This window comes from Octopus bimaculoides, chromosome 2, assembly GCF_001194135.2.
Source record: "Octopus bimaculoides isolate UCB-OBI-ISO-001 chromosome 2, ASM119413v2, whole genome shotgun sequence".
NCBI classification, from domain to species: Eukaryota; Metazoa; Mollusca; class Cephalopoda; order Octopoda; family Octopodidae; genus Octopus; species Octopus bimaculoides.
This window is the reverse complement of record NC_068982.1, coordinates 87714691-87726771: the sequence shown is the minus strand read 5'-3', so window position 1 is coordinate 87726771 and position 12081 is coordinate 87714691. Positions and strand designations below refer to the sequence as shown.

Below are 12081 nucleotides of genomic sequence, written 5' to 3'. Positions count from 1 at the left end.
ATGACTAGTGACTGAGATCTTTAGAAATATGCAGTACATGAGAAGACCTGGCAAGCCAAGTGAGACCATAATCCGTGGCCGCTGCCAGGGGTGTAGCCACCCCACTTATTCGTACCTTTACTTCATTGGACACTAAACTCTGCTTGCGAAGACCTGTTGGGGCAAGTGAAATCGAAATCGTAATTGAACCAAATTCAATGACTGGCACCTGTGCCAGTGAAGCGCTAACAGCACCGTCTGAGTGTGATCATTGCCAGTGCAGCTGTCTGGCTTCCGTGCCAGTGGCACGTAAATAGCACTATTTGAGCAGAATCGTTACCAGCGTCGCCTTACTGGCACTTGTGCTGGTGGCACATGAAAAAACATTCAAGCACCTCATTGCCAGTGCTGCTGGACTGGTTCCTGTGCCAGTGGCATGTAAAAAAACACTATTTTGAGCATAGCCGTTGCCGGTACCACCTGACTGGCACTTAAAACACCCACTACACTCTTGGGGTGGTTGGCGTTAGGCAGGGCATCCGGCTGTAGAAACTCTGCCAGATCAGATTGGAGCCTGGTGCAGCCATCTGGTTCACCAGTCCTCGGTCAAATCGTCCAACCCATGCTAGCATGGAAAGTGGACGTTAAATGATGATAAAAGGATTTTGTCTATTTATTTATTTCGACTGTCCACCTGCATGCTGTCCCAGTCAGGAAATAGAATTTGGAAGCTGTCATTTTGTTTTCATGTAAATAAATGTTTATGTTAATTTAAAAGATTTATCAAAAAATCTTATTTAGCTATTATTTTTAGCACAACATGTGTTATGTCTTCGGTAATTTTCTTTCATGTAAATAAATGTTTATGTTAATTTAAAAGATTTATCCAAATTTGTTGTATGTACATAATTTTTGTATGTAGGGTCATCTATACCTTTTTAATCTATATGGTCGTATATTGGCATTAGAGAATATTTTTTAGTGATTATCACATTTTTTCATTTATTATTTATTTATGTTGTAATTCTGTATTAGTACTTTCTATATTTTTTTTATTTGTATTGGTGTGTATAGTTTGAGTTTTCGTTAGAGAATATTATAAAAGTGAAAGGATTTTGTCTATTACTTTCAACTGTTTTTCCATACTTTTTTAAATTTGTATGGTCATATATTTGTATTACAGAATATTTTTTAGTTGTTTTCACATTTTTTTGATTTATTATTTATTTATATGTTGTAATTGTATATTATTACTTTCTATATATTTTTTATATGCTTATTGCTGTGTATTGTTGTCATTACAACTTCACAATTACCTGTCTGCCTTTACACATTACATCTTTTCACTGCAAATTGCTAAAAATTCAAAGCAGTATTTGTGAACTGATGTCAAACTCTTCATGTCTTCATTTTTCATCAATTTCAGAGTGGTCATACACTGTAAGCATGTAGCAAATACATTCCTTTAACTCTACTTTTTCGAGTAGGTATATTGCCATTTTTGAATGTACTAATCATACTTCACTCTGAAAAAATAGCTCCCTTTGTTGTTGAATAAAATAAACTCGCAGAGGGGAAGTTTTGACATCTTCCTTCAATTTCCTTACACCATTTATGTGGCTGATTCTGACAAGAAATTTTGCTTTCATGTAAAACAACTAAATTTTGTAGTCATTATCCGTAATCTACTCCCAAAACACTTCAGTAGCTCTATTTTGCATTGCTTACAAACTTACATGTTCTATGATCATTGAAGTGCAATGACCTCCAAACTAACCAGCCTTCAATTTGGTTTTCTGTTCCTAGGTTAATCGAAAACATAGATTGCCCTGCTACTCATAAACCTATTCAGTAGTTCAATTATTTGGTGAAAAAATACCACCAAAGCAACTTAAACCATCTAAAGGATGGGTGCATTTGCTAGATATAATATATAACATTATTTGAACTTGCAATACACATGCACATGTGCACACACACACGCAATTTAATTAATTATGGTGCTTGTTTTGAATTCTACCTTTGAAAATAGTTTAGGTTGTAGAAGATAGATTCCAAAATGAGCACTGTAGACAATTTTACCATATATATACAGGGATTGAGAAAAATAGTGTATATGTGTGCATATGTGTGTGTTGAGAGAGAAGACATACAGACAGAGTTCTCTGAATCACAATCTGGCATTTTCATTCTGTAAAATATTGTGTTAACACCATTAATTTGCCGAGAAATAAACAACACATGCAAACGCCATTCACCAACACATAAAATTGACTGGTAAATAATACCCAGCAACATCTGAATAAATCATAAACTCCACCCATCTTGTTTATGATTGCTCAATTTTATACGATGTCACTATGACACCACAAGCACTTTGAAATTATATTTCTAATCGTGTAAATTATTTGGAATATTATTGTAGTAAGTTTAAAGTGATTTCTTTTGTGCTACAAACCATTTACCATTCCTGTGGTGTCACCTTTCACTTGATACTCTAAGCAGGTTAATGGTTAATCCAGCATTGCTGCTAACTAGTAAAGCATGTAATAGTTATAAGAGAATAACAATAATTAAGATAATAGCTTCTAATTTAGGCACAAGGTTAGCAATTTTGAGTGGAGAGGAGTTGTAAATTCTAATGAACCTAGTATTTGGCTGGTACTTCATTTAACAGGATTCGAATTCAGAAGTAAAGAACCAGAACAAATACCGCAAAACATTCTTCTGACACTCTACTGATCCGGCCAGTTTGCCACATTTAACCCTTTTGATACCGCCTCTGGCCCTGTAGTACTTGTTTTCAGAAGTTCTGAATTAAAATTTTCCACCAAACCTTAGTCACAATTTATGTTCCTAATGCTAGCTTAATAATAACTAAGTTATTATATTAAATTCTTTGTTATATTTGAAATTAATTGAAAGAAACACAAAGCATCTCAACAGAAATATGGTAACAAAAGAGTGCTTTCTGATACAGGCACAAGGCCAGCAATTTTTGAAAGGAGAGGACTAGTCAAGTACTTGACTGGTACTTTACTGGTACTTTACTGAAAGGATGATAGGCAAAATTGACTTCAGCAGGATTTGAACCCAGAGCAGAAAGAAGCAGAATAAATGCTGCAAGGCATTTTTTCTGACAACCCTGACAATTCAACCAAATAATAATATTAACAATAATAATAATAATAATAATAATAATAATCCTTTCTACTATAGGCACAAGGTCTGAAATTTTGGGGGAGGGGTTAAGTGGATTACATCAACCCCAGTACTCAACTGGTACTCATTTCATTGACCCTGAAAGGATGAAAGGCAAAGTCAACCTCAGTGGAAATTGAACTCAGAACGTAACAGAAGATAAAATACTGCTAAGCATTTCGCCTGGTATGCTAAGGATTCTGCCACCTCGCCGCCTTAATAATAATAATAATAATCATAACAATAATGTACAATAAAAAAATATTCAGACAAATACATAACAAAAACACCAAGACTTACAAATATATATAACATACAGAAAATTGCACTACTGGGCACTGCACACATCCTACGCAGCAAACCACAGCACATACCCAAGGCACACAGAGCTGCGCTTGATAGTGAAGTGAAAGCACGTTATAAAAATAAAACTACTGAATAATAATAATAATAATAATAATAATAATAGTTTCAAATTTTGCCACAAGAGCAGCCATTTTGGGGGAGGGGAGGCCTAAAATTTTGGCTTGTTGACTACATCAACCCAAGTGCACAACTGGTACTTATTTTATCAATCCCAAAAGGATGAAAGGCTAAGTCAGTGTCAGCAGAATTTGAGCTCAACATAAAGTGGAGCAAAAAGCCATTAAGCATTTTGTCCAGCTTGCTAACAATATGTCAGCTTGCTATCTGAACAGCTGCAATAGTAATAATACATTTTACAAACCATTTATCTTCTAAGTACTTGATTCTAACGTACTTCATATTTGTAGAGGAAATAGTTGATTTTCAGTTATGATACTCTTGCCTTTCTAAAAGACATTTTAGACATATATGAGAGAAGAAAATTGTATATATTAATGAGTTTACTTGTATATGTTCCAATAAGACATTGATAGCTACAATAAGTAGACATATGATACTGTATATGATACCAATTTTTAAACAGAACTATGATAAATTTCAGGGTGATGTGATTCTACCACCTGCTGCAGATATGTGGAAAGATATTAGAGAAAAGGAAATTGCAGTACGAAAGCGCTATGTAAAAAGTGAAAGGCATACAATCCAAGTAGATATTATTGATTACATGGATGAACTTGCTGAAACGAATGGTTGCAAGCCTAATTTTAGTAAGTATCATTACCACTTTATACTTTCATATCAGCTTGAGAAAAATTTCATTATAAAACTTGTTTTTGTTTGTTTGAATGATGTTTTTTATTCCATTTTTCTTTTCATTTTTTTTTTGTGGTTTGTAGTTTTATCATTAGCATCATGTTCAATGTTGTTTATTTTGACATCATACTACTATGTTAAAACAAGAACAAGCAGTTATATAGCATTTATTCCATTTGCACATTCTCTTCTTCATGTGGTACATGGTTAGCTGACCTGTTCAATCAAACATAAAATTTAATTCTGTCTAAGATATCTTTTTATCCTTTGAACTATATTTCAAAGACGTGTGTTGTCTGTTTTCCTTAAAATTTGTTCAAATTACTTGACCAATTACTGAATTGCTTTGGAATAAACTAATTTGATAAGCTAAAGAGCTCTTGTAAATGCATTCTTGTAATGGCTTTCAGTATTTAGCCATTCACTGTATTGTGTGATATCTCATTTTATCTCTATTTTTAGTTAAATATATTGATTTCTTTTGTTAAGTCATAAAGACTAATGCTCATAGAAAAAAAACATATAGTCAACTGAATCAATTTCTTCATATCACTGGTAATTATTATCACATTAATGACCTCAGGAAGATAAAAGGCAAAATCTAATGAAATTGTTAATGCTTAGAATGAAAGGGATTAATTTCTGTTAGTTTCCACATTAACTATTTCTGCTAATATCTTATTTCTCCCTTTGCTTACTTAATTAAATTATTCCTACTTGATAAATTATGTTAAATCCCAGGTTTCTGGAAAATACCTAAATGAAAAAGTTATTAAGTCTTGTTAAACATTGTTTTTTAAATAAAAGTTGATGAAATAATATTCTTGTTGTTTTTGTTTAACCCCAAGTCAATTCTGATTTAAGAGACCTATGTTCAAAAGTATTCTAGCTTTGACAATATCATAATTTTAGAGTTATCTAGGACTACATTGTTGGATGTGTCCTTCCTATTTTTAAGACATCATCTTCATCAATATCATTTAATGTTCGCCTTCCTTGCTGGCATTGGTTGGACATTTTGACAGGATACAATGACTCTAAGGACTGCATCTTGCTCCAGTGCCTGCTTTGACATGGGTTCTATTGTTGGCTGCTCTTCTAAATGCTAACCACTTTAAAGAGTGTACTGAATACTTTTTTTTATATCCTGTGGGCCCAGCACAAGTGAGGTTTCCATACAGCTTGCAAGACTAAGCTCCCCATCAACTGAGCAGGGCTTCAAGAGAGTGGTAGATGTTTAGGAGATGAGAAGTTAAACTATGAAAGAAGGGACCTGAACAGAACAGGGTTCTTGCTATAGAGAAATACATGGCTGAGACACTAAGATATTTAAAGATTTTATTGCTGTCTATGACAGGTAGAGCAAGGGTGGGAAAACCTTTTAGGTTTCTTAATCCTGCTCTTTAGGGTGAATTTTAAGTGTGTAAGGACTTTTGATAGTGCTGCATCTGTGCCGAGAAAATTATTGAATATTTAATTGTATAAATTCATTGGTATGCAATTTGATATTAAAATACTTTTGGTCAAATTTTTGCCTATGGAAATTTTAAAGATTTCATCTGCAGGTAATTTTAAAATTTGAATACAGATGAAACCTTAACCCTAACCCTAACCCTACCTATGGATGATTATATGGTTAAAATAAGTTTGGTCCCAGTGAGAGGTCCCTTGAGCGTCATGAGTGAATACGGTAAATGGGAACTGAAAAGAAATCTCATGTGCATATGTGTGTGTGTGTGTGTGTTTCCTTGTCTTGACATTGCATGCTAATCATAAACACACAACACTGGCATACAAGCAGTGTTGTTTGCCTGCAATCTTCCTTGGAAATACATCCAGACTAAAGGAAAATATTACACTGCTTGGAAACAGGTGAGGGTCAGCAGCAGGAAGAGCATTCTACTGTAGAAATAAATGTTGTCTGACCCATTTAAAGGTGGATGATGATAATGATGACGATAATGATGAAGAGAACACTGGTGTTTGCAGTAGCATTGGTGATGGTGGGAGGGGGTGGCATGGTAGTGACATGGTGTTGGTTGATTTGTGGTGATGGTGGAGGATGACAACAGTGGTAGTTTGCCACCTCTTGTAAAGAGGTACCCTGCAATTGGGTCATAAATAAAATAGTAAAGAAGTAATGGTCGTTGAATTTTGGGTAGATATCGAAGAGTGTTGATAACAAGACTATAACACCAATTATCAACACCTGACACTCTCCCACTTTCAGTGCAGAACGTTAACATATATCAATATTTCTGCAAAGCAAATATACAATGAACTTCTGTGTTTATTTATCTTATCTTTAGAAAAGTTACATAACATATGCATGATAATAAGTGATGAGGAAATGCATGTGGCATTAGTTCCACTTATACATTCTTGCTGAATACATTTAATAACGTATTAAGTATGTTCCATCCAGTGGATATCTCAACAAAGCATTCTTGTATTCTTCAAAAATGAGTATAGCATTAGCATGGTGGATTGCTGTTGTTGCTTTTTAGATCTGTCAAACCAGACTCTGATCAATGATCAGAGGCATTCAGAAGTTACTATTTTTATTTCTATCAACTTCACTAGCAATAATAACTTGAGTTATAAATTGTATTATTTTACTAAAATAGTATTATTTTTAAAGGTGTCATATGACATAACATAATAAATGGATTACTGTATTTAGTTTCATCTCACTGGCAATAATAACTTGAGTCATAAATTGTATTATTTTACTAACATGGTCTTTTTTTAGGGTGTTTTATGATATAACATAATAAATGAGTTACAGTATTTAGTTTCATCTCACCGGCAATAATAACTTAAGTCACAGTTTGTATTATTCTACTAAAATAGTATTATTGTTAAGGATGTTACATTGGCAGATACTGTAATTGATGGCATATAACACACACTGTTTTCGAAAACATGTCTCAAAAATTCATTGGGTCCTATATGCAAAGTTGGGCATCCCATAAGCTATTTTTGTCCCCAAAACACTCATTTTTCTTGAATATGTGCTGCTGAGATTGCAGTGCATCTAATATGCTTCTGCACCTTTTATGCTATCAAATACAATATGTAAGAAGAGAGTTACAGTATTTAGCTTCATCTCACCAGCAATAATAACTTGTGTCATAAATTGTATTATTACACTAAAATGTTATTATTTTTAAGGGTGCCATAATAGCAGATACATGAGAGAATTACAGTATTTAACTTCATCCCTATGTTCTAAGTTCAAATCCCACTTGAGAGTTTGAATTCAGAAGGGTAACTTTGATTTTCATCTTTCAATGCTTGATAAAATAAATATCAATGATGTATCTAAGATCCATGTTATCGTTTATCAACCAATGCACTAATTACTTTGATCAATCTTACCTTCCCAGAATATTACCTTTCTAAACATGTTTCCTACCTCAACCCATGATGTTTTTAAAAAAAGCTCCAACTGAACATTAAATGCATTAATTCTATTCATATGTTCTTATCCATCAGTTTAAGAGGGTTTAGATAGATGATGGACCCAGTCCTGCCTCTCCTCCTTCTCATTATCATCATTATCATTTTAACATCCACTTTTCCATGCTCAAGTGGTTCACATGCAATTTTGTTGAGGCAGGTTTTCTCCAGTAAGATGCCTTTCCTGTTGCCACCCTTTACCTGTTTCCAAGCAAAGTAATATTTCCACATAGCCAGACATGTTTTCAATGGAAAATTGGAAATGAAGGACACCACTTGTGAAACATCTTGCCTTAACCATCATGCAATATCTGTAAACAAACAAAACTATCATTTACAGCTATTGCATGATGTTAAGACCAAATACACACACACACACACACACACACACACACACACACACACACACACACGTGCATATACATGCACACACATATACACACACAAACATACACACATATTTGACAGGTTTCTTTCAACTTCTGTCTACCAAATCCACTCACAAGGCTTTGGTTGGCCCAGGGCTACAGTAAAAGACACTTACCAAAGTATGATTCAGTGAGACTGAATCTTAAACTACATGTTTGGAAAGCAAGCATCTTAACCACACAGCTATGCCTGCATCTTTCAGCCATGCCTGTGCTTCAAATTGAATTATTAAAATAAAATATTAATATTTTCTCGCCTACAAAGAGTTGTCATGAATCTGGCTGAGGTATGAGGCAGTATCAAATGGTTCCTGGACTAGTTATGTTTAACAGAAAAAATAACTTATTTACCTAAGTTTTAACATCACCTCCTTTGAAATAGTCACCTTATGTAGCAATACACTGGTCCCAGCATTCCTGCCACTTTTGGAATCCAGTTTGGAAGTCATTTTCCATATGCAAGTCATGAACTTTCTGTGATTCACTCTGGATCTCAACAACAGTGTTAAAATGGCAACCTTTGAGCTGCATTTTCATCTTGGGGAAGAGACGTAAGCCTGCAGGTACTAAATCTGATGAATAGGGCAGGTGCAGAAGCAATACCATGTTGTTTTTGGCAAGAAACTCATGAGTGAGTGGAGCTAGGTGACAGAGTGAATTATCATCATGAAGAATCCAGTTTTCAATGCTCCTCAGATCCAGTCACTTTCACTGAATCTCCTTCCTCAAATGCTTCAAGACATCATACTAGAACTCTCAAATGATGGTCTGGCCCTGGGGAACATCGCCTTCCTGGCACTTGTGCTGGTGGCACGTGAAAAGACATTCAAGCGAGATCGTTGCCAGTACCGATGGACTGGCTCTTGTGCAGGTGGCACGTAAAATACACCATTTTGAGCGTGGCCGTCGCCAGTACCGCCTGACTGGCCCTCGTGCCGGTGACACATAAAAGCACCCACTACACTCTCAGAGTGGTTGGCGTTAGGAAGGGCATCCAGCTGTAGAAACTCTGCCAAATCAGATTGGAGCCTGGTGTCGCCTCCTGGTCCACCAGTCCTCAGTCAAATTGTCCAACCCATGCTAGCATGGAAAGCGGACGTTAAACGACGATGATGATGAATACCCCATTTCCAAGAGTGACACTCATGGCAGGTCTTCCAGATTTCTCATTATCTTTCAGGGACATTCTTGAAGTGTCGATGCCACTCAAAATAGTGCATATGACCCATTGCCTTGTCACTGTAAGCTTGCCAAAGCATGCTCAATGTCTCTGTAGCAGATTTCCCAAGTTTAACACAAAATTTCATGATGGCTCTTTGTTCCTATCCATGACAAAATCACAGATTATAGCATACACGTGATCACAAAAACACAAATTGCACAAATTGCAAGGTAAACACAATGATGTTACTCAGCACACTGCCTCTAAAGATCACTGTTAGCTCTCACTGCACATGCAACCCTGTGCTACCATCTCTTGGTTAGCTATAGAACTAGTCCACAAACTTTTTGATGTCACCTCATAAATAAAAGAATTTAATTGTTAAAAAAATAATCTTTCTGTTTATATGTTCTTTTCAGAAAAAATGCTGTTTTATGACCCTGCTTTAGCTCTATATTGCATATTTCAACCTTTCGTCCCATACCAGTATCGACTGGTGGGTCCTGGAAAATGGGATGGAGCAAAGGAAGCTCTCTATGGAATTTGGGACAGAACCCTAACAGCAATTTCACAAAAGTCTGTTCATGCTGAGAGTGGTGGAATGACGCAGAGTGGTGGAATGACGCAGATGTTATTGAAGGCATTTTGTTTCCTTGGTTTGGTCTTCATTTTAAACTGGATGTTCCAATTTTTTTAAATATGCAGTTGGCTGTAAGTTTTTGATGTTAGATTATTGACAACACAAATCACAAGTTCAAACTTTGTCATTACTTGTACTATGTATATTGTGTACTATGTATTCTTTTTTGTGTGTGATATCTTGGGAGGAGATTATTTGTCAATTGGTTAACTATTTAGCCAGTTAACTAATTGATCATTTGATTGCTCATTTAGTTAATCAATCAGTCAGTTAGGTTTGTCAAAGTCCTTTCATCACCATTTGCAACCTCGTCAATGACATCCCTAGATCTGGAGCAGAGAGGGTTTGTCATTGATGGGCTACAAATGGTACCAAAAAGACTTCAACAGACCTTGCTGATTGATTGATTGATTGATTAACTGAATGGTTAATTAAATAATCGACTAATTAATTGGTTAAATGGTTAGCCAGTTGACTAATAATAATAGAAGAGTAAAATAGAACCAGTGTGTTTATTATTGGCATAATGACCCTCCTGAAAATACATTTCAACATAGAGTTCTCATCAAGAACAAAACAAAACATATTGCTTTCTCATTCCTGATTTATGATTATCCCAGCTGAAATAAAGGCTCTATTATCTTTTATTCCATAACTGAGTATTTGTCCATCTCATAAGCAATCATTTCAGATTTCCAAATTTATAAAGACATCTGATTTTAATTCCCATACAAATACATATCAAAATCTTTTTTATAACTTAAAATTTGAATTCATTCAACCAATAAAATCTCAGTATAAATTATATGTATAAAAATGTTAAAACAGTTTAATAAATAATCTGATCAATACTTATATTTATGCCACATGTATAATATATGCTGATTCAGTTAATACACTTTCATTAATCGATAAGGTGATTAATGCTAGCTTTTTGTTTCAATAAAGAGGCTGTAGTAGCATTCAGACTATTCCTAATAAATAACATTAGAGATATAAATGAAGTAAAACAGTTTTAGCTGGAAATGGAAGTCAGATTGAAAACTCCACCTATCAGCAATATATTTTCATTTATATTCAGAAATAGAAAACAGAGTTATGAGCTGCTTTCAGAGCTATAAAATTATAGGTTTTGGAAATTATGTTGCTTGATTTGAGCTTATGGTTCACTTGTTGAATATCTGTTGGTGACTTTTACTACATATTCAACTTGAAATGTTCTTGACTGCTATATATAAAGAACAATTTATCAAACTGCTGAAAATAATAATAATTTTGATAATGATATATGATAATGTGATAATTACTATGAAGATTGAAATGATGTATAAATGATATGATAATTTCTATGTAAATTTTGATGATTTATATTCTTTTAAAAAACATCATGCTGGAAAAGATATTTGCTCTTTAATTATTTTTAAATATGTATTTATGAAAATGTTGAGATGGAATCTGCTTTAATTACTATTTTTTTAGATTCATCACTTTACATTCTGTGTTCCAATCATGTTAAAATAAACATTACTTTTTTATTAATTCTCTGGGACCAATGCAGTTGATTATATCACATCAATCCCAAAAGAATTTTACTTTTCTTTTAGTAAAGAAAATTCAATGTATTGTCAAAAATAATTAGATAATAAAATATTTTACATAATAAAAAAAAATTTGAAAGCAGAAATAAATTTAATGACATTTTATTTTCTCTAAGTATGTGTGTAGTTGTTGTTGTTGTTGCTGTTGTTTAACTCCCAAGTCCCCAGTTCACTAATGTAATAATGAATATATCATAAGCTAATTCAAAGTGCTGTATCTTCCATCAAACTACAATGATAATCGTCAGGAAGGTGGTGGCACATTTGTGCGGGTGGCACATAAAATACACCATTTTTGAGCGTGGCCGTTACCAGTACCGCCTGACTGGCCTTCATAAGATTTTCGAGCGAGATCGTTGCCAGTGCCCCTGGACTGGCTCTTGTGCAGGTGGCACATAAAATACACCATCTTGAGTGTGGCCGTTGCCAGTA

General features: G+C 34.4%; 1 protein-coding gene across 1 annotated transcript in view; it reads left to right on the top strand.

Annotated features, from left to right (window-relative positions):
* Nucleotides 1-11764, top strand: part of LOC106875875 (flavin-containing monooxygenase 5) — a 38664-nt gene extending 26900 nt beyond the window's left edge. Inside the window, exons 4-5 of the mRNA XM_014924177.2 lie at nucleotides 4148-4313; nucleotides 9831-11764. Coding sequence (XP_014779663.1) covers nucleotides 4148-4313; nucleotides 9831-10108 — 444 coding nt within the window. The 3' untranslated portion in view covers nucleotides 10109-11764. The remainder of the gene's footprint in view (nucleotides 1-4147; nucleotides 4314-9830) is intronic.
* The last annotated feature ends 317 nt before the right edge of the window (nucleotides 11765-12081 follow it).